This window comes from Colletotrichum higginsianum, chromosome 8 (assembly GCF_001672515.1).
Source record: "Colletotrichum higginsianum IMI 349063 chromosome 8, whole genome shotgun sequence".
Classification (NCBI taxonomy): Eukaryota; Fungi; Ascomycota; class Sordariomycetes; order Glomerellales; family Glomerellaceae; genus Colletotrichum; species Colletotrichum higginsianum.
Window position 1 is genome coordinate 1,173,165 of NC_030960.1, and position 22,409 is coordinate 1,195,573.

A 22,409-nucleotide genomic window follows, 5' to 3' on the forward strand; every position below is an offset into this window, starting at 1 on the left:
GGTGTGGCGGCCATGGGCAGTAGAGGCCATCGACATGATTGGACTTACACCGAACTGGCTGGTGGTCAATCGGGAGGCCCTTTTCGTTGCGTGCCAAGGGGTTTGTGATCTAGCAATGAGGCTTTCGGCCTCTCCCGTTGAGACACCTGTAGTCTGCTACGTTTCTGGGAGAAATGCACGATGTGTCCGACTGGAAGGGCGGGAGAGATTGGCCGAGGAAATCACCACATTGATAGGTCGTGCCCTCATCGACGGGACCGGTTCTGTGACGACAATCACCAACTTGCCAGGTCATGTTGCACCCGTCGGAGAAGGTTTCGTTCCATCTTTCTGGAAATCCGCAAAGCTGTTAAACTCCTAGGATCAACCGCCTCAGCTAAATGTTTCCGTTATTAATCGCGTCTCCTCCCGCTTGAGCTAGAGCAGCTGTTGGCCAAGGCCCCAGTCTCCCCAAAAGGGACAGTCTTGTCTCTTCTGACGGCCGGTGCGCAATCGCCGAGACCGAATAAGAAATTAGAGAAGCTTGAAAAAAGGCGTGACGGAAAGAAAAAAAGAAAGGAAGCAAAATAAAGGGGTGGTGGAGAGGGGGATGGGAGATAACGGACTACGCTTACATCATGGTCACTCGGTCGACATGCATATGTCTGGCCGCTCACCGATTCGCACGGATGAGATGATGTCCCACCAAGTCAGTCAAAGAGTTACGTTCCCGTTTTCTCCATTCTTCATCCCGTGAATCAAGTGAAAACAAGATTCATTTCCCATCTTCTCCGTCGCATAAAGAGACCCCGTGTGCTCGCCTCTCCGTCCTCTCCTCTCCCTTCTCCGCCCATTTCCCATTTTTGGCCCAGCCCGCTCTTCTTCTCACCTGAAGGCAAGGAAGGATACAGAGTAAAAATTGACAAAAGGATCCAATAATTAATTACTTGGACCGGCCCAGGAGACCGAAAGAACCCCCCGTCCCCAGGCCCGCTCTACGGTGACAGGGTTCTTTGGCGCCCATGACCCCTGCTCAGGTCCACGATGTGGGGACGGGGGTGAGTTTCAAAGTGTTCAGTTGATGATGGGACGAAAAAGGCACGAAGGGAACAAAACGAAATGGGAAAAAAGGGGAGGGAAATGGAAGAAGGCCTGTCCGTCCACCCCATCAAAGCCGCACCCACGAAGAGGCAGCAGATAACAGGGGGGGTGATTAGTTCCCTAACTGGGACGGAAAAGTCATCGAGAACGCCGGCGTTTGGTCCATATGACGCAACGCAGAATGACAAGGCTCGGCGACGTGGGAGCCAAGTCCGGGTAGGGCGGAGTCCACCAGGGCGAATGTCCGGTCAGAGATTAATGAACGTGGACAAGAGGAAGAGAGGGAGTGTGTGAGAGAGCCGGTGGGCGTCGCGCGACGTGTAAACGAAGAACGTGAACGAAGTCGTGCAAAGCCCGAGGCCACCCGCCGCCGCCGCCGCCGCCCAAGAGTCGTTCGGGTTCCGTGGACCCGGCAGATGGACACGCACTTCTTGGTTTGGGCGGCAATTCCGGACGAAGGCGACTGAAATGGCCAAGTCCTGAACTAATACGGTTCGGTGCCCATGTTCATAAAAGGTCAAAAAAAGGGTCGCGGCGAAGGCGCCGCGTCAACTCGCAAGGGGGCCACCGCAGAAAATAGACGCTGCTGGGCTCACGATAAAGGATAGAGCAAAAGAGTGGCCCGGAAAGTGGTAGATTGGAAGATTGATGCCACGGAGGAACGTCCTTGAAACGGGCGATAACGGCAACTCAAATCTCTTTCTCCCTCTCTCTCGCTCTCTCCAACGGGTTGATGATGTCCAGTAAGGCTTCTTCCCTGCCTACCTGAGAAACCACCACCACCACCACCATCAACACCCCCACGGTGCTCGACCTTTTCATCTCTCGCTTGCAAGTTGACTCCAGTCTCCCAGGGCGGGCCGGCCTTCTCCATCCCTGATCTGGGTCATCGTCATGACCATCGTCAGACATCATCGAGGGAAGCCGAGGAGCCGATGATGGGACGAGGGCAAACGACGACTAGCGGCGGGTAGGCACCTGTACGATGTACTTCTCAATCCGAATATCGAGGAGGAAGGGAGGGAAGCAAAAGGATCATGGTGTGGGGGGGGGGTCACACAGCGGAGCCGCCTGAAAGATGCGTGATGGCGCCGTTTCATCGAAACCACCCCCCGGTTCAGGGAGCACGGAGGTCGGAGCAGGGATCATGCGTCCCGATGGAGCTTTGGTGGTTCAATGGTGTGTGTTCGATGTTCGATGTTCGATGTATGGGGACGAAGACCCAAAAAAAAAGGCGTATATCCACCTGGCTTCACTCAAATTAAACATGCAGCGACCTAACTGCCCGTTGCGGGAGCCCTGCCCGTCAGATGCCCAATCGCTGCTATTCCCCCTTGATCAATGGAGCTCAGGGGAGGGGGGGTCGTTTGTATTCGCATGTTGGCCGCCGCCGCCACCGCCGCCGCCTCGTGTTCCAGGACCACGGATAGGCCGCATCTCTTGTCAAGTCTTGGCCAGCTAGCTCTTGGAGATGCATGCGCGTCTCTCGGCGGCCCCCTCCAAGCCCTTGGAGGGCTGACGGGAGGGAGGGAGGGAGGGGTTTGTCAAGCTGTGTTGTTCTGTTCTGTTCTGTTTTGCCCTTGTGGAAGTGGGATGTCTGCGCGCGCGCGCGCGCGTGTGTGTGTGTGTGAGAGTACGGATACGGATACATGATATGACAGGCATGACCCCTGGCCTGGTCCAGGCTTGTCTTTCGTCCCTCGGTCTCTCGTCCAACGCTCCTCACTCACCCCCCCTGGAAGCGCGAAAGCTTCGATCGCAACAAGCCGTCTTGCATAGATTGCGACTCCGGGTCCGTGACTGGGTCCGGACTGGGCCGCCCATGAGACTGCGTACCCTGTACAGGTACAGGTAGAGAAGGAGGAGTGACGATGGACATGGGATGGGGAGGGATGGATGGATGAATGATGGGATGAGGGGTCTGGTCTCTTGCTTTTCTTTCTTCCCAGAGCCGTATAAGAGCCTCCTCCATGCCACACCTGGACTGTGTATCCCGTCTCTTCTGCTCTGCTCTCCTCGTCTCATTCCAACTTGTCCGAATTTTCTTCCAGTTCACGTTCATTCATTCCACACTCTCTTTACCCGCTGTGCTAGACACAAGCCATTCTTTTTCACAAGCTCTTCTTTACAAGTCCACTCTCTCGTGTGTGTTGTGTGTGTGTGTCAACTTTTCGAAACAGAAACATCAACCCTCCCAAAAGATATCCGCCAAAATGCAGTCCAAGATCATCACCGTCCTCTCCCTCGTCGCCGCCGTCTCGGCCCACGGCAAGGTCACCTCGCCCACCCCTCGCCCCGCCGGCGACGCCTTCAAGGAGGCCTGCGGCACCACCCTCTGGAACACGGAGCAGTCGGACCCGTACGGCAACATCCAGGGCCTCGCCCAGCAGGCCGGCAGCAGCCTCGTCGCCTCCCAGTGCCAGCTCGAGCTCTGCAAGGGCTACAAGTTCGCCGACAACGCCGCCAACGTCCAGAGCTACACGCCCGGCCAGACGGTCGACTTCGAGGTCGAGATCCGCGCCCCGCACACGGGCGTCGCCAACGTCTCCGTCGTCGACACCACCAGCAACTCCATCATCGGCGCCCCGCTCATCTCCTTTGAGAACTACGCCAGCACCAAGACCGGCGTCGCCGCCAACAACACGGCCTTCAGCGTCACCCTCCCCGACTCCCTGCCCGCCGAGTGCGCCACCGCCGGTAACTGCGTCCTTCAGTGGTGGTGGGACTCCGCCGAGGCCGGCCAGACTTACATGTCCTGCGTCGACTTCACCTCCGGCTCTGGCTCCGGCTCCGGCTCCGCCCCTGCCACCCCGTCCGCCGCTCCTACCACCCTCCTGACCTCCGCCATCCCCTCGGCCACCCCCGTCACCCCGGCCCCCGCTGCCTCGGACGAGGCCGCCGCCCCCGTCGCCACCCCCTCTGCCGCCCCCTCTGAGCCTGCCGTAAGTGCTACCTGCTAAACCCCATCCCGCATGATGCCGTCCCCAGAGCGCCTCGTCATTCGACGAGGGTTCGACGGCTTGAAAGTAGTTCATCCACCGGCTAACCTTTTTTGCTTCCCTCACAGTCCTCCTGCACCAAGCGTCGCGCCGCGAAGCGGGCCCTTCGCAAGCGCATGTAAACAGGACGTTTTAGAGTTTCTGTAGCAGTGTTGAAAGGGAAAGGAGGGAGGAGAGACGGTCGGACTCGCATCTGATACCCCCCCGGTTCGGAGGCTTTGTCTTTGTTTGAGACGAGACGACGCCTCGGAAACGGACCAAAAAAGGTTTCATCCCGGACTTTCATCCCGGACGCCGGCGTTGCACCACACCACATACCACAGCACACCCAAGACAAAAACCCTTGTGGGATTTGCACGTTCTTGTATAAAGTTCACACAATTCAAATGTTCATTTACTTCTTGGACCAACCACGTCACCTATTATACCCTCCCTCGGCCAACTAAACTGGTGATGCACCATACCGTGACAATCTGCGTCTTGTCGTGAAACGCGACGTCTCGGTTCATGCGGTACCTGTAAACAAACCTGTCTGATGTCCGATGACCGCTCGTCACCTCGTCCGAATCCCTCGTCCTTCAGCCCCATTGCGTTATCTGTGAACCCCCCCCCCCATGGAATGAGGTAACTGTTCTTCGTTGACAGAAACCGACGGCCCAAGTTCACAACCTCACTGTCCACCCCCACCTCACCACGTGCATCTCGTCGTCCCAGGATTTTTGCCGCATGCGCGACACCAAGCAGGTCCGAACTGGTCAGATCGTCCGGTTCGATGCTACATCGAAAGTCGAGGCTTGGCGGTAGCACTGTAACCGTGTGCAAGTCAAAAGAGCCCCAAAAAGATCGGCACTTATGATGCTCAACTAAGAGGCGGAGAGGAGATCAGAGCAAGGGGGGGGGGCGGAGGGTAAACTGAACAGTCTCCACCAAGGCTGCACATCACAAACCAACTAAAGCTGCATTGCCAAGGCGGTCGGTCTCTCTTGAAGGTCGCTCATGGACATCACATCACAAACCACCACGATGCAAAAATGACAATGCCTCGAGACCCCCCCCCCTCCCCCTGCGGTGATCTCTGCTCGTGATCGCTGCCCCTCACCCGAAAGCCCCCCTCGTTGCACCCGGGGCGTCGACTGACCTTTCTCGTCGATGAATGCGTTAGCGATCCCGAGGAGGCGGTGGCGCCAAAGAGCAGATCCGACTGCGCCGTCCGAAACGAAACCACAGGGCCCGGAAGCGAGGCTGTTGAAACCCGTTGGGGAAGAGTGAAAAAAATCGGACGGGCAGGCATCCCCTCCCCTCCACACGGCGGGCGTTTGGAGGAGCATGTCGACGCAGCCCATAAACGCCGGCTCACGCATCGGCGATGGAACACACCTACTCGTCCCTCTCGGGTCAGCTGGCGCAGCCATACGAGACAGTCGTAGTCTTGCTGCTGCCTGCCCGGTTTCGTGCAACCGGACGAGTCGACAGCCGACTGGGCGACAAACGCATCGGCGGCGGTGGGGGACATCGGACGGACCCCAAATCCTCGGCGCTCACGGAAGCGCTGACGAAGACGGTCGCTATCCAGAGCACGTACGAGTCTCCGAGAGAAACTCCCATTGCCTGGCATCCAAGCTTCGATAGGGCATGGGCCGTTCATCTTCTTCACGAAGAAGAAACGAGGGTAGGTGAAAGATGGCGCCTTGGGGGTGCCGGGGTCTTGAATCCAGAACCGTCAGACAATCAACATCTCCACTCCCAGTTCTTCACAACAGGGATCATCCGGCGTTGTGGCAGAGTGGTCTAATGCGCAAGACTAGAAATCTTGTTCCTTCGGGAGCGTCTGTTCGAATCAGGCCAACGTCGATTCTTTTCATGTTTTTTTTGCCTTTTGTTGCAGGCGTTGTTGCTACTCGTGATCACGGGAGATCGAAATCACCTATACTCTTTTTCTTGCTGGTGACTCCTTTTCTGTGCACTGGACACTGGAGAATCATGCAATAGTCGGCGTGCAGGGAAGACAGTGTTGCTGTGCCCTTTTGATGGCTCTAATGCAACTGCTCTATGATATTCTGCGTTGTGAGGTGATCGCGCATCTTTCGTCGCGCCGAAGAAACGAGTTGGTGATTGGGTTCTGCGAGTGAAGCATTGGAAAGGGTTTGAATATTCCTCGAATTGATTAATTCCGTTTCATGTTGGGTGGTTTTGACATGCTGTCGTGGGTTACGAGTCGTCCACATGATGATGCCATGCATCGGATAAACAACCGGCGGTTAAGACATAGGAAAAGAGCCAGATTGTAAAGCGAAGCCCTTGGTAAAACAGCTACGACTAAAGTAATGGCCCTTGTAGACGCCTCGTCATGCTGACCGTCCTACCGCCGTATCTGCCCGGGCCACCCCCGTGCCGAAACCGGCGCGTCCGGCGACCGAGATTCCGGACTCTGTGCCGCGAGGTCCGCCGAGAATCAATCCTCACGATGTATGTCTATTCAGCCGTACAGGCTACGCACGACACCAGTCCCGTCATGGTCGATATCGCCCCTGGCCTTATCATTCCCATCACCCCCGACGTCCTATCGCCAATCACCAACCGCCAAGAATATGCCGACGATGCAACCCTCCCTCCCCCCCCCCTTGACCGGACGAAGCCCGACGCATCACCTTACACCGCCGCCCAATCACATGTCGCCCTTTGATGTCGATACCCCGGATAGGAAGGTGGACGACGAGTTTCCCGCGGCGCCCTTCCGACGATGCCATATCCTCTCTCTCTCATTGCGATCTCCCAATCCTAGACTGCTTACACATCCATCACACCGCTGACCCTCCTCCTCACTCCTCAACCCCCCCCCCCCCCCCCCCAAAGAGACCGCTCGCCTTTCCCATCTCCGCATCGGCACCGGCCAGCAGCACCGTCGCCCCCTCCCCCTCCACCCGACTCCGAAACACGGCGTCGGCAAAGCGACTGGAGGGAAGAGAAAGAGAGAGACAGCGAGAGATACAGAGAGCCCGTTATCAACGCCATTGCTGCCCGCCTTCTCTCGCAAGCATGGAACCAAGCGCTCCTATCTCGGCCGGCGGGGAGGATCTTCATCCTCCTCCCTCCATGCATCTTACACCCGATGGGACCCCCAATTGAGCAAAAAACGACCAACCAATCCCCCCCGCCCCCCGGAGAACGGCAGCCGGGAAGCCGTCACGCAATGCCGGGACCAGTATTCGTATCGTGTGAACGCGCGCGACCGCCGCGCACACATACAAAACAAATGACGTCTTCCTCCAGTGACCAGCCAAAGCTGTCCCTCCTCTTCCCCCCTTCTCTCTCTTTCTCGCGTGACCCTTTCTTCCTCTCCTCTCGTTTTTCTCCTTGCTTTGGCCATTGAGAACGAAGGCCGAACGGTCGAGTCTGAATAGCTTCACAACCCGCCCCCTCTCCCAATTGAAGCCCGGCAGCCCAGCCCAGCCCAAAAACTCAACCCCCAAGATGCGCTCCCAACACCTCCTCCTCGCCCTCTTCTCCGCGGCCTCCTCCCCCCTCGCATCCGCCACCTCCCCCTTCTACACCGATAACGAGCAGCAGCGGCAACGCCCCATCGTCGACGCCGCCTCCGACTTCAAATGCGACCTCCCGCCCCCCGTGTCCCCCTCCGACGGCCTCCCCTCCGCCGCCGACCTCTTCTCCTCCCCTGACGCCGTCCGCAAGCAGGTCGAGCGCCACGCCGCCCTCGTCCGCGTGCCATCTATCTGCTACGACGACCTCGGCGACTTTGACAAGGATGACCGCTGGCGCGTCTTTTACGATCTGCACGACGTCCTCAAGAAGACGTACCCGGTCTTGTAAGTCTTCTCCTCTTCCTCCTCATCCTCCTATTGTTCCCCCATTTCTCATCACCATCATCCTCCTCCTCCTTCACCCTCCGGTCCTAAGAAACCCCTAACACAACCCTCGTCCCAGCCACGCCCGCGCAGAGCTCGTCAAGGTAAACACCTTCGGCCTCGTCTACACCCTCCGCGGCACCGACCCCTCTCTCAAGCCCATCCTCCTCGCTGCCCACCAGGATGTCGTCCCCGTCGCCGACGCCGCCACCTGGACTTACCCGCCCTTCTCCGCCCACTTCGACGGCGAATGGATGTGGGGCCGCGGCGTCTCGGACGACAAGAACTCCTTCACCGCCCTCCTCTCCGCCCTCGAGACCCTCCTCTCCCAGCCGGCGGCCCCGGGGAGCGCCTCCTCCTCCTCCTCCTCCGCCGGCAGCGGCGGTCAGTGGGCCCCGACCCGCACCATCATCCTCGCCTCTGGCTTCGACGAGGAGTGCTCCGGCGCCCGCGGCGCGGGCCACATTGCCGTCCACCTCCAGCGCCTCTGGGGCAACGACAGCATGGCTCTCGTCCTCGACGAGGGCGGCATGGGTCTGCAACTCCTCGACGACGGCCGCACCCTTTACGCCCTGCCCGCCGTCACCGAAAAGGGCCACGTCGACATCTGGCTCGACCTGCACGTCACCGGCGGCCACTCGTCCGTCCCTTTCCCCCACACCGGCATCGGCATCGTCTCTGAGATGGTCGTCGCCCTCGAGTCCCGCCCCTACAGCCCCAAGCTCACCACCTCCTCGCCCCTCTACGAGCACATGGTCTGCCAGGCCCGCTACTCGCCCGACGCCCAGCCGCGTGTGACGGAGCTGCTCGAGAGCGGCGACCTCGACGCCCTCGCCGCCGAGCTCGTCACCATCGACCGTCCGACGCACTACCGCCTGCAGACCTCCCAGAGCGTCGACTACTTCCAGGCCGGCCAGAAGATCAACGCCATGCCCGAGAAGGTCCGCGTCGGCGTCAACTACCGCGTCGCCCCGCAGAACAGCGTCCCCGAGATCCAGCACAACGTCGTCGCCTACGTCAGCGGCATCGCCGAGAAGTACGGCATCACCGTCAAGGCCTTCGAGGGCGACGACGACTACAAGGAGTACGCGCGGCAGCACGCGACGAGCGACCTCGGGCGCATCGAGAAGCCCTACGACGCCGTGAAGCCCCTGTATGACGTCGACTACAACGGCACCCTGTACCTGAGCCGCACCCAGGCGACGCTGCCCGCGCCCCTTTCGCCGACCAAGGGCCCCATCTGGGATCTCTTTTCCGGTACGCTGCAGTCCAGCTTCGCCTTCGACGGAGGCAAAGTCGTACCCGTCGGCGAACTCATGACCGGCAACACCGACACGAGACACTACTTGAGTAAGTCAAAGGAGGAGGAGAACGAGTGTACATGTGAAGCGTGGATGGATGATGAACTGACTGATCGTGAAATAGACCTCACGCCCAACGTCTACCGTTTCGTGCCCATCCGGAACGGCGCCACCATCAACGCCCACACCATTGATGAGAGAATCAAAATCAGCGCACACATGGAGATCCTGAGGTTTTACTACGATCTGATCCGCAACTTTGACGCCGCCAAGGTCTAAAGCAATTACGCCGAAATTCATTTTCCATGTAGGTGAAGGAAATGTTGAAAGAGGCCACATGTACATGACCTGCGACAGTAGTTTCCAACATACCGCTCTCTTGATGGAGAACAGCGAGCCTCACGAGGTATTGAGACGATCCAAGATGAGATTATATGAACTGTTATTATATGAATGTGGAGATGAAGCCTAAGTATGCGCATAATTGCTTGACATCCAATATTTGGGAATGTCTGGGTATGTACTGAAAAAATTAAAATTTGACAAATGCTGCGCTGTTCAATGCGTGATTATGCAATTGTATCAATCATGAGTTTCTCCCTCGAGACCGCCTCAGTTCACTGTCCTAGTGACCAGAGGCCCGCCTGTTGTGGGGAAAGCGACGGGTGTTGACAACGCGTACAGGTCGAACATCTTGGGACCGCCGCAGTAGTTGGCCGTGCCAGTCGTGGTCGTGACCTTGCCGTTCGTTGTGAATGTGCTGACGCTGCCGTAGCAGTAGTCCTTGCAAGCCTGCTTTCCAACCAATGAGGTGACCGCGGCACCCTTGAAGTCGAAGGTGCCGCCTCCGTAGCATTCGTGGTGGTACTCGAGGAAGACGTACGGCATCTTCGTCGTCGAGGTGGGCGAGTTGCTGAACTTGGAGTTGGCGTAGTCGATGCAGAGTTCGGGTGTCACGCTGTTGTTGGCGAACAAGCCGGGTAGCGCATGGCCCGAGTTGGTGTCCTGGAAGCAGCCGATGTAATAGTACCCGTTGGTGGCTGTGGCCGAGGGACCCGACGTTGTGCTTGGTGCCGTGTCGGCCGAGCTGCTCGTTGTTGTCGATGCCGGGACGGTAGGCACCGGAATGGTAGATGACGAGGACGTCGGTGGTGGCATAGATGATGCCAAGCTGCTGGCCGGCGAGCTGGATGAAGTGACCGTTAAATCTCCACTAGTCGATGACACGACAGACGAGACGGCGGGGTCCGAAGCAGGCGGCGGTATGGTTGGCGATACAGAAGTTTCAGGCAACGCCGATGATGATGTCGCGACTGATGAGCTAGACGGCGGCGCCAGGCTTGAGGAGCTGGCAATGGAGGAAGATGTCAAAATGGTCGAACTGTCGGCAGAAGAGGAGCTCGAGGCTGTCGAACTTGTCGAACTCGCTGAGCTCGTAGAGACCACGGCGCTCGAAGACGCGCTAGGGGCAAGCGGGGAGAAGAGGTAGAGGTCAAGACGACTACCCGCACCGCAGTATTGAAGCTATCGTCACATGTTAGCCTAGATATCGCCCTCGAGGGGTTTTGCGGCCTACCTTGTTGCCCTTGCAGACCATGTTGCAATCCTTGAGAGGAGCTGGCATCGATCCGGCATTGGTCGAGTTGCCGCAGAAACCTGTTGAGCTAATCAGAAAATGCCATTTAAAGTAACAGAGAGTGTTTTTTACTCACATTCGCGACCATACTCGACACCCATCAACTGCCATCCGCCCAGAGAACAGAACGACGCGCAAAAGTCGACTGTCATTGCGTCCGAGGCCGTGGACTTGCCGCCCAAGGCACGACCGCTGGTAGCCTCGGTTTGGCAGCCCAGGAACTTATAGTCGCCCGCTCGCGGGGCATGCTGGGGAGCAGACGGGATCTGGTTAGGGGTCTTGTTGCTGTAGACAGAAAGCCTGCTTCCGGCTCCGCACAAACCAATGGCCGAGCCCGCGCATGGCGAGGAACACTCCGACTCCGATGTGCTTGCCTGTGCTGCTTTGACATCCCAGCCGCAGAAGCACTCGCGGCCGTATTCGACACCAAAGTAGTTGAAGGCGCCGTCATTGTAGGCGCCCTTGCTGCAGAACGCCGCACACTTGTCCAGGGTCATGTCGTCGGTAGCCAGAAACGCTTCGCCTAAAAGTCGTGTGCTGTTAATCAAATCCTTGAAACAGCCGGCGTACTGCCACTGTTCGCTGATGACTGCGGGCATCCGGGGGTTCAGGGGCGACATGACCATCGTCGACGTTGGGCTCGACGACGACGCCGTACTCGAAGTGGTGGTGGTTGACGACGCGATCGTGCTCGTGCTTGGAGTGCCACTGCTGGACAGAGTCGAAGGGACATCGATGTTGCTCGAAAAAGGAGAGGTCAAGGTAGTCGATGAAGGGGAGGTCGAGATAATTGATGAAGGAGATGCTGTGGTAGCTGATGAGAAAATGCTCGACTCCACAGAGCTGGAAGAGGTCGAGCTGACGACCAGAGCACTAGAAAGCTCTGTGCTGCTGATGATAGAAGAGGATGGCAGATCCGCACTGCTTGATGAGACAGTCGAGATAATGGTGCTAGAGGATGCGACGCTCGTGCTGATGCTGGTGCTCGTCGCCGCGGGCACCGATGAGCTCGAGCTTGAGCTGGGGGCATTGAGCGAGCGGTAAAATCCTTGAATGTCGAAGGAACTAATGTCGGCATACAAACTCATGTGCCCGTTGTCGCCGCCACAAGCCTGTGTGTCGTCGCCGGTGCAGTCGAAAGTGCAAAGGTTGAGAGACTCGTCCGTGTAGGTGGAAGGGTTCTTGATGTTCGTACCACACCAGCATTCCTGATGATACTGCACGCCAGAGAGGATGGAGCCTCTTGCAAGACAGAGTGCCTGACACTGTTGGAGCGTGTTTGTCTTCTGCTGCGCCGCGTTGTTGACCGAGTTGGGTAGGTTGCGGCCCAGGTTGGAAGTGTCCTTGAAGCATCCAACCCACTGGTACCGCGCAGTTCCATTCGTGAGGAGAGGCCCAACTTGCTTGCTGACGACTGTGCCTTCGAAAACAATGTTGTGCAACCCCGAGGCTTGGCCCGTTATGGGATCGTTGCCGTCGGTGCTGAGAGTCCACAGAGCCCTGAGGGGTTGAGGTGGGTGGTTCGGTTGGACAGGGGCGGCGTGTACGCCGACATTACCAATGGCGCATGTGCCGGCCGGAACCTGGGTTCCTTCGGTGAGGTCATGGTTGGGGTTAAGGGCAAACAACTGAGGCGTCGTGGGGGGCTTGGAAATGGTGATTGTTAAAGGCGCTCCGCCCTTGTTGCAGACGCGGATCTGCTTGTCGACCAAGGCGCCGGCGAGAACATCTCCAAACGCAACCTTGTAGTCTGATAGCGCATTCCAGTTGCCGGAACCATCGGCTAGCTCGTAGGTAACAGCGGGCGGATCGTTGACGGAGCCGCTCAGTGTGAGGACGGCCGAGCCGCCGTTCGACCAGATGGCGACCTTTGTCGTGTACGACCCAGTGGCTTGTTGCAAGAAACGCAACGGAACGGTCAGCCCTTGACCAGACTCGAGGGTGGAGCCGACAGCAGGGAAGTTGGAAGACGAAAAGCCGGAACCCAAGTTGCCATCGCCTGTGAGATTTGTGTAAGTGCCAGCATCACTCTGCCAAGCGAAGCCGGTGAAGGTCAGCGTGCCATTGCCGACGTTCTGCAGCAAAGCCGTGCCGGTCAAGCCGTCAGGGGCATCTCGCTGAACGAGTCTTCCAAAAGCGATGTCCGAAGGGGTTGCGCTGAGGAAGGCACCTTGTTTGACAGCAATGCCCTGGAGTGACACCACGGTGCTTGAAGCGTAGTCTGCCGAGGCGCTGATGGACAGCGTCAACGCGCCGGAGAGGAACCCGGGAATGACCTTGGCGGCAGGGTTCGAGAGGTCCCATGTCACGTCCAGCGAGAAGGAAGTGCCCGCGGCCACGGCGCCCGTGGGAAGGGTCGAGTTGGAACACGACCATGAGGCGTCCGAGACGGAACAGCCAACGACCTGGGTGAGTGCAACGTTGGCCTTGCAGCTGACTTTGACGCTGGCGGTAGATCCCATTTCGAGGGAGCCGAAGTCGACTGGGCTGGTGCAGTTAACGGCCGAGTTGACGGGGGCTCCGAAGCAAACGAGCTTGTTGTTGTTGGAGTGGAAAAAGACACGACCGTCTCCGAAAACAGGACGCTGGAACTTGTTGGTGCCTTGGGACCGTGGGAGATTGAGAGGGACCATGACGCCGTCTTGGGGAACAGCGCGGAAGGCCTGGAGGCCAGCGTTGACGTCGGTGATCCAGACCTGGTGTTGCATTAGCCGATGAGTTCATATGGTCAAAGTTGAGGGATGTGAGGCGAATCTTACAATGCCGCTGCCAATCTTTCCGTTGTCAGAGGTCACAGTCATCTGGCCGACGCCGACTCGGCCGGCAGAGATCCACGCCGACTTTCCGGCGAGACTGAACTGAGGGGCGCCCTTGGAGTCGAAGCCAAGCTTGTAGGCAACAAGACTGCCGCCGACCGTGGTTGCATAAATGTAGCCCCCCTCAGCGGGATAACTGCCAAATCCACCATACAGAGAACCGCCGAGCTCGATGGTTTGCAGGATGCCGTCACCGCCGTCTGCGGCCTGTCGGAAACCGCCGAGGTTGTCGGCATTAACCACATAGGTGCGGCCTTTCTTTCCGGCTGTCACACCGATCCGATTGACTCCGGCACCCTTGAAGACGGTGGCATCAAGAACAGCCAGTCCAGAAGAGCCAACGTCGCGATCGCCGGCGTCGAGGCCAATGTAGTCGTACGGCTGGAAGTAATCGACCAAGGTCAGTTTGCCTGCTGCCGATAGCTCCATCTTCACGATGCACTCATCCAACGTCGACATGGGAAGCCTGCCGCTGGCTGGCACGTTGCCATTGACGTGCCCCTGGCCGTTGCCGGTGACGAAGTAAATGTTGTTGCCGACAGTAGGCAGGCCCATACCGCTCTGCCAGATGCCGGCCTTGCCGCCAGTTTCGGTGGCCAACTCGAGCGGCTGGGGCTTGGGAGCGCCCGGCGCGGCCTCGGTTGCCCACATGCTGACGGGGCCGACGCCCGGGGTCTTGCTGACGGAGACGAGGTAGCCCGTGTAGTTCCAACGGCCGCAGTGGGAGCCAAAGGCCGCAACGATGTGCCCGTTGAGCTCCGTCAGCGATGGCCGCTGCAGAGCCACGCCACCGACAAAGTAGCGGGCAGCATCATTGTCGGCATTGATGCCATCGATGAGAACGGGAAAGCCGGCAACATCTTCGAGACTGGGGATCCGGAGGGCGTACATTTTGTAGGCTCCGTTAGCGGTGCCGGAAGTTGTTCCGTCCTTGTAGCCTTTGGAGAAGAGATACATGATGTCGGTGGCGGGGTCGATGATGGGAGTGCCGGTAACACCGATCCAGTCGGGAATGTCGCCGCAGTTGCTGTCGATGGAAGCAAACGGCGGTTGAAGTGTCCTTTCTTGCAATACCCTTCCCGTCTTGCTGTCAAAGACGCGAACGACATTCATCTCGGAGGCTGTGATGACGAGCTCGGATTGGCCATCGGGCGTGTAAACCAGAGGCTTGGCCAACCAAAGCTCCCTGGGGTTGGGAGAGGTGAATGTCCATAGGTTCTTGAAGCTCGAAGAGCCTGCGACATTGGGATCCAGGTTGTGGTTCGGAAGATAGCCAGATTGCGGTAGATCCTACCAAGATGAAGCAAGCCGAGGGTCAGCACAATTTTGGGTAGGAGAAGGTTCGGTAGCAACTGGCATGCGGAGGTCTCGCCAAGTCCCGGAACGCGAGCCAGTCTACGGAACCTAGGTGGAGAAGCATCCAACTCACAGCATCGCGGTATGAGTCGGTCGAGGCTAACGAGGCAACAAGCACGGGCAGCGAGGCCAGAGTCGCGAGAGAAAGTCTCATCTTGGGCTATCGGACGACAGAAGCTGTGAACAAGTGAATGTCTGCTTCAATGGCGGAAACCCCAGAAGTGGCTTGGGTGAGAGATAGAACGGCAGAGCACTTGGTGACACCATGTTCAAGGTCTGAGGGGGGCAGAGCGGATAATAAACAAAGTCAATGATTGCCAAGTGTGTAGGCGGGCCGGTAGAGCGTTGGCAACCGATAATAGACAGCCGACGACGACAGACTCGAGCAGGGCCGCTGCGTGTCGTCTCGTCAAGACGGTTGACGGCAGAAGACATGGCGCGCGCGAGCTAGAGCGGGTCAACGGCTGGGTAGGTCAGGTAGCCCGTACGAGTAGTAGGCAGGCGGCGACGCAGAACTTGGGGCTACTGCATGGCTGCATGGTTCTGCATGGATCAATCGACACACCCATACCTCGAGCTGGCTGGATTGAGGGGGATTGAGGGCAGCGAGGGTCGAGTTCCGTAGGGATGGTGCACTTGCCCAGGCTGAGTTTGATTAGGGCGATATATTGAAGGCGCCAGAGACACTTCAGGCCAAGCGGAAAAAGCACAACTGGGTGGATTTCGGGGAGAGCAGGGAAGCGTCCGAAGGTCTGGAGTACCAACCTGGCCAGTGCATGCTCTGAGCGGGGGATCGTAACAAGGAGAGTGTGGGTTGATAGAGAGAAGCAAGAGAGTCAAGACATGGTCCAGAGGCCGTGGATCCAAGGGAGTGTGGACCGGGGCTAGACGCGGCGACTGCGCTCAAAGGGCCGTGAACCATGGGGGAGGGGAGGCCGCTGGGTCGGTGTCGGTCATGGGAGCCATGAGGGAGCCATGGTGCTTCCAGATGGTCGGAAGGACTCACGGAGGAGGCCATGTGACGAGCCAGGGATGTTCGGGTGGCGAAACATGGGGCAAAAGCTGAAGCAGGGCAGTCTGCAAACCATCTGTCTATTTCCGCAGCCAGGGCAGAGCAGAGAGATGTGGTGTATTCAAACGGATGGCCTATCGGGTTGCCATCGGTGATGTAGGGATCAGTCCAGTCCGGTGCAGCCCAACCGCCGCCAAATGCGCCTCGTCCGCCGGCTAGAAGCTTGTGCCGTTGTTGTGGTGGCCGTTGGCGTCGACATTGCGGGCTGCTAACCCGTCGTCGACGACCTTGAGACGTGGGCGTGGGTGATGGTGAGAGTGAGCGTGAGAGTTCGATGCTCAAGTGCGAAATGCGAGTCTCACAAACGGAGAGCCCGTCCGGGTGATTCAACCGTGAGGGCTAGCTAGTGGCCACGAGTAGATTGTCGGATGTTTCTCTGATGTTTCCCTGCGTGCTTCTTTTCAATATCGGCAGAACGAGATCTTCGCAGGCTCTCGCCCGAGTTGAAGACAGGAAGAAGCAAGTAAACGTGGCCGGGTGGATTCAAGGGCGAGCCAAGGAGAAGGAATCACTAGGAGTAGTCGGAAGACAACGGCGTGCAGAATCAGTGCCTGCCTGCCTATGCGTAGAACAGACAATTGCTCCGAGTCGTGGAAGAAGCAAAGAAAGGCCCTTCGGTCCTCGGTGGAGGCCCAGGAGAAGGATGGGGTGGGTGTGGGTTCGAAATGCAGGTCCGGACACGCTGGACAGGGAGCGTAGCTCGGGGAAGAGATTGGGTGGCTTTTCTCGCTTATCCCGATCTAGTCAAGCGGCCTCCCAGGCGAGAGGGGCGGGCGGGGCCACCCTCAACCCACGCACCTGCCCTTTGCTGCCTCGCGCACTTTGGCCTGCCGGTACGTATTTTTCCTAGGTTGCACTATGACTTTGACACTTGCAGCTCTTACCAAAAACAGCACGTCGGACGAAAAACAACAACGATACGAGAACTGAGACGTAAGTGTTCCTAGGGGACGCTGGGCTCTCCCTCCAACAATGATAAGCTAGGTAGCCTAGGTTCTATGCTCTAGGTTCAAGTAGGTTGGTGATAGGGAGACGCGTAGACCTAATGACGTCGTGAACAAGGGAGGCGAGGCAAGGTGGTAAGTAGTTGCTCCTTCCCTTGACATCGACTATTGAAGTCTGCAGGAGCGACATGACGTGTGAGGAGCACCTAGGTAGTCAGCATAGGTAGTTTCCTAAATATGGCAGAGAAGCCCGCGTCTTCGTGTCCTCCGTTGGATACCTAGATACCTAGGCACTTTGGACACAGCTTTCATCCCGGATTCCTAATTCCACGTGTACCGGATCTGAAAGGGCCCCGTTTGGTCTTTCCCTCCGACAGCCGGCGTGCACCTTTCCCGCCGGATATTGTCCCTTCCGTAGGCGGCTGTCCCAACTCTGTGGTTCCCTCTCTATCCTTCCTCTGTAAGTTTCTTTTCTTTCTTTTCTTTTCCAATTTATTTCCTTCTTTCTTCTACCTAAGTAATCCGTACTGTTCTTACCTTAGTACCTACCTACGTAGGTACTTACCCAGGTAGGCTGTGCCATCCCAACTGCAGGCTGTCAGGGACCTTCTTCACACATACAGCACATACCTACCTGCCTACCTACTTGCCTAAGGTACCTGTTATGTTATGAGGCAGTTAGGTGGTTCTAGGTACTCGCCTTAAGATCGCCTCTCATCCAACTTCTCGGGTTGCAGCATGGCGGCCCCCACGGTAATCCTCGTCGCCCGGCATCGTCCCGGCCTTCACCCGGCTTCGCCCCCCCCCCCCGCCTCCGTCGCAACCTCGAGAAAACGCCTCTCGCTCTCCGTCACCAACTTACTACTCTTCCAACACTTCTTCCTTTGGTCTCGAAATACGGGACGTGCCCATCGCGTGCTCTCTCTCTCTCTCTCTCTCGGCACTATGTTCATGGCAAGGGCAAGCCCAGCTGAATCGACATCCTTTTTCCTGAGCGACATTTCACCGCGCCCTGTTCCAGCGCATTTCCCATGGGCCGCTGATGGATCCCAAACCCAAACATTGGACTCACCTTTTGGGCCCTCCCTGGCCGTCCCCGGCGCCATCGTGACGCGCGCCGCCCGTGCGACGCTGCAGCTCGCCCTGACGCAGACGCAGACGCAGACGCCTTCACCGACGGGGTACTCGACGCCCTGTGCTCACTCTCGAGTGCCGTGTCGAGTCTCGCGCTTCCGCCGCACGCCGCCTGATGACTCCTTCTCCCTCTGCGCAGGGACAAACAAACAATAAACAATGCAACCTGCAGACTGTCGGCTTGACTCGACTCAACTCAACTCGACTCGATCCCTTCTGCATCGGCCCATCCCTTGCCTGCAGTAGCCACCCGTCATCTCATCTCCGACGCGCCTATTTTCTTCTCTTGCGACAATTGTCCGTTTGCTGAGGAGCGCTGGCGCTCTCATGGCACCAATCTTCACGGCGATGATCCTGCCTAGCTTTTCCCGTGAAGACCATTTGTAGGCCGTCCCATAGTCTGACGTCCCGGCCCAACCTGCTAGGATGACGCATGAGACTGGCGATACGGCAGCCTAAGAAAAGCTAACTAAGGAAGTAGCTCAGGCCCAGCTACTCTTTGCTGCTCTCGGCTGCAAGGTCCGTCTCTCCCTAGTTCGACAAGGAGGCTGTTCGTGATTCCGAGGCTCTATCCTGTCGATGAAAGCTATCATACCCCGGCACTCCACGAGGCTTTCTACCATATGGCAATGTATGGGAAACCGCAGAGCCTTCTTTTCTAGAACGAGTCGGTGCGCCGTCCCTTATGGCCTCTCCCAAGCTGTGGCATGCGCTTTCGACGATTTGCCATGCCGTCTTGTTCCAACTTCGTCATCGCCGCAGATGCCAAAAGTCTTTTCCAGCTTGAGAGCGTGGCCGCCGCCGCCGCCGTCTAACCATCTTTGGCTCTGCAGTGTACCCTTTTCCACATGTGGCTCATTCTTCACGACGCCATCTTGCCCGGCTTGCTCTCGCATCGTTTTGACATAGGTACACCAAGTAAACAAGGTGTCGCGATTCTCTTTCGCTGTCCTGATTTGCAACATCTCCTCGGCATAGCGTCGCGTCGCCCCTGTTGCTCCGCCGTCTTTATTTTCGTCGAACCCTTTGTGGGCTCGTCGTCCCCTCCCCCCGCAAATATGGACGCTGTGCATTCGCCAGTCAGGGATGATCGCGGATGGCAAACCCCCCTTTTCTGCAGGAGATACGAGACGGCGGAGAGTTAGTCTCCTCGGCAATGCAACGGGCGATGCAACGCCAAGGATCCACCGCGAAAGTCGAAAAAGGGATTCAACCCATCTCTCAAGTCTCAAATTCTGCTGCTGTTCGCCGCATTCTGCTTCCCCCATCTCCAGAACCACGGCGGTAGATCGGCCAATCAAACCCCACCCTGGCCACTTCACACCAGACAGTTAGACTTTGTTCTACCTGGACCGAGACGACGAGGTCTCGACCGAGGCAAGTCATGTTCGCGCAAGCCTTTGGGCTGCTATGGCTCGCGGTCACCTGTGTCTCGGCGGCGTACGTGCAACATCACGACTGCGGCGGCCCGGCACTTAAGAACGACATGTTCGGTTCCCAGAGTCTAGACGCCACTCTGGTGGCATCGGATGACGGCCGCGAGAACCATTTAAGTCTGCGGCTTGGCCGATGGGTGGAAGAAGCGGAGTGCCAGGACCTTTCGCGGATGATATCCGCCGCCGTCATACAAATCGACATGCTCGGGCGGTCGTTCGTATATCGCATTGCGACGAATACGACGTGCAAGCGGCTCAACTATTCTACGAAATGGACCGCGCCGCTGGTGAGCCCGTTCAGCCTCTACATCTCCGCTACGGATGATATCGGTCATCTCCCCCCGTTATCGACCTTTCACGTCACTTTCCACCTCGAAGGAAACGACGCAAAAGAGGTTAGCTGCCGAGAAGCAAACATCACCCCGGCTCTCGGCCCGACCATCTCCTCCGCCATCACTTACTCGACCTGGATCCTTTTCATTTTCGTGCTACTAGTCGGAGTTGTACGCTCCGTCTACAGCTCCCCAATCACTCTGGATGGCGAAGAAACGCACTCTGCTCGGGCCATACTTCCCAATGTCGGGGACTGCCTCCAGTACATGCAGTTCATCTTCCTGACGGGCGGACTCAGTCTGCGGTACCCGGGTTTCTACCAGCCCGTTGTCAGCCATCTTAATTGGTGGTCTCTTTTCGTCAACGGGCCAATCACCCATGGCCGGGTGTATGGGAGAGTGGAAGATGGGATCTACGTCCTGAACGGCACCTACGGCGGCACTTACGGCATGGAGTTGATGACCCAGATTGCCGGCGCGCCCATGACGATGGATACGTGGCTCAATATGGTCGTCCTCATGCTTGTCATAGCAGCGAGCACCGCCTTGGTCTTCGAGGTCTTCTGCTTCGTCAACAGGAACCACAACTCGGACAGTGAGTCGTCGCGACCCGTCCGCGGCATACGCCAGACCTGTAGCCGCGTCGTGCGTGTCATCCTGTCGTATTTCATGTTCCCCTTGACGGCCCTGTCCTTCTACCAGCTCGATCACGCCGCATGGCTACCCGTCTACCACACAACGCTAGCTGTCGCGCTCATTGTGGTCATGATGGCCGCTTTCGTTTGGCTTATCCGACAGATTCCAACCCGCAGCCTCGGTGTTCTCGTCTTCGACAGCACCAAGCGATACCGACAGATGTCCCCTTCCGAAGACTTTCAGCGGCAAGACGAGAGGTTCATTTTTATTCTCTTCGCCCTAACCTTCGTCCGAGGTGCGGCCATTGGCGGTTTACAAATTTCCGGTCCAGCGCAGCTGGCTGTCCTCGGGGCCTGTGAACTGGTTCTGCTCGCCAGTATTGCCGGGTTCCAGGCGTACTCGACATTCTCTGTGGGAAGCATCGCGGCCACCATGAGACTCTGCAGCTTGGTCTTTTTGGTTGCGTTTCTTCCCGGTCTTGCCGCCAACGGAGTCAAAAGCGCCATCGGATACCTTCTTCTGGCTGTCCACGGAGGCATGCTTCTCTTTGGCTTCTTCGTTCCCGCCGTTTGTGATCTAAAAACTATCGTCAAGAACTGGTGGGCAGCACCAAAACCCGATGTAAGCTCTTGTTTACCGTGCTCTTTGGCTCGTCTAACTTCTGCCGTCATGTAGGTCTATGGGCTTCGCCAGCTCCGTCGACGTGAGGTGTCGCGAACAAACCTGTCCTCCATGTACACCACTGAAGGGCCTGATACGTCGTACCCAGAGCCAGATGATGTTGAAGAGCCCAACACACGCTACTTGCGGCCGACGTATCGGTCAGACACTCCCAGCACCTTGCGTCTGAACCCATCAAACGCTTCCAGTCGGTACTTCCGACCACCGCGGTCGAGCGCGTCCCTCTCATCGGCAGATCATCCCCGCAGCATCGGCTCCTCTCTTTACACCCCTTCGAGAACTGTCTCGACATCGACCACTTCCAACATAGACAAGCGTTCTCTCCAGCGCTCCACGTCAACCATGTCTCCGAGCCGGCTATCCGAGTCCACCGAAGAAGAGGGGTCAAGCTCGCCGTCGCAAGGCTCGCACACCAGCATCAACAGCGGCCCGCTCGGCCCACGATGGAACGACTACTCTTTTCGGGAGTCGGATCTTTACTACGCAGTACCCCGCCCGCCGCCCGTGGAGAGGGCTTCGGAAGAGCTGCCCCGACCGGCCGCTCCGCGCCCGTCCGTCCGTTCGTCTTCCGGGTTCTGGGCAAAGGTCACCGGTCAAGCGGGCGCCTCCGAGCAAGGGTTTCAGGTCATTCGGCCACAGCGGGCCCCGGAACCAGGCTTTGTGGTCGTCAGGCCTAATAGACCGAGCAGTCCCGGAAGTGGCGCCGGGGATGGCCCCACGCGGAAACCTGTGCAAGATGCTTAGGCGATCTCAACTACGGTTCTTGGAGTTTAGTGGCAAGCCTGTGTAATCACTGTTTTTGGGGCGTGTCTTTTCTATGCAGATGGGTATAGCATGGTTAGGGGCGTAAGGATAAGATAGCATTGGGAGAGGTCATTCATGTCTGGTGGTTTTTGGCACGAGAATTCATCGTCGCGTGTGTGTATCATCATCAACATCTATGAAAATTGCATACATACACCATTGTAAAGGACTGACATACCCTTCTGTTCCCTCACACTAACACAGTCTTGCTAGGAGAAGCTGTCCGGGGTTTAATGATACTGTAATCAGCACAAAGCCAGACTCATTCACTTCGAGTCAGTCGCCAGCGAGCGTAGAGGACAACAATCACCAGCTCAGA

At 57.7% G+C, this 22,409-nt stretch overlaps 5 protein-coding genes across 5 annotated transcripts; 4 read left to right on the forward strand and 1 right to left on the reverse strand.

Moving 5' to 3' along the window:
* Nucleotides 1-3,293: 3,293 nt before the first annotated feature.
* On the forward strand, nucleotides 3,294-4,201 carry CH63R_11323 (Chitin binding protein; the record flags this gene model as incomplete). The annotated part of the gene is made up of 2 exons (XM_018306297.1): nucleotides 3,294-4,022; nucleotides 4,148-4,201. 2 exons carry the CDS (start codon nucleotides 3,294-3,296, stop codon nucleotides 4,199-4,201), a joined length of 783 nt encoding a protein of 260 aa, XP_018153138.1.
* Nucleotides 4,202-5,445: 1,244 nt separating this feature from the next.
* Nucleotides 5,446-6,762, forward strand: CH63R_11324 (uncharacterized protein; the record flags this gene model as incomplete). Its single annotated transcript, XM_018306298.1, has 2 exons — nucleotides 5,446-5,748; nucleotides 6,568-6,762. 2 exons carry the CDS (start codon nucleotides 5,446-5,448, stop codon nucleotides 6,760-6,762), a joined length of 498 nt encoding a protein of 165 aa, XP_018153139.1.
* A 788-nt stretch (nucleotides 6,763-7,550) lies between these two features.
* CH63R_11325 (Peptidase family M20/M25/M40) lies at nucleotides 7,551-9,522 on the forward strand (the record flags this gene model as incomplete). Its single annotated transcript, XM_018306299.1, has 2 exons — nucleotides 7,551-7,903; nucleotides 8,022-9,522. 2 exons carry the CDS (start codon nucleotides 7,551-7,553, stop codon nucleotides 9,520-9,522), a joined length of 1,854 nt encoding a protein of 617 aa, XP_018153140.1.
* Nucleotides 9,523-9,855: 333 nt separating this feature from the next.
* Nucleotides 9,856-15,205, reverse strand: CH63R_11326 (Legume lectin beta domain-containing protein; the record flags this gene model as incomplete). Its single annotated transcript, XM_018306300.1, has 5 exons — nucleotides 9,856-10,767; nucleotides 10,820-10,899; nucleotides 10,956-13,575; nucleotides 13,639-14,985; nucleotides 15,125-15,205. 5 exons carry the CDS (start codon nucleotides 15,203-15,205, stop codon nucleotides 9,856-9,858), a joined length of 5,040 nt encoding a protein of 1,679 aa, XP_018153141.1.
* A 4,380-nt stretch (nucleotides 15,206-19,585) lies between these two features.
* On the forward strand, nucleotides 19,586-22,030 carry CH63R_11327 (Integral membrane protein; the record flags this gene model as incomplete). Its single annotated transcript, XM_018306301.1, has 2 exons — nucleotides 19,586-21,226; nucleotides 21,281-22,030. The coding sequence occupies 2 exons, from the start codon at nucleotides 19,586-19,588 to the stop codon at nucleotides 22,028-22,030; spliced, it is 2,391 nt and encodes a 796-aa protein (XP_018153142.1).
* Nucleotides 22,031-22,409: the final 379 nt, after the last annotated feature.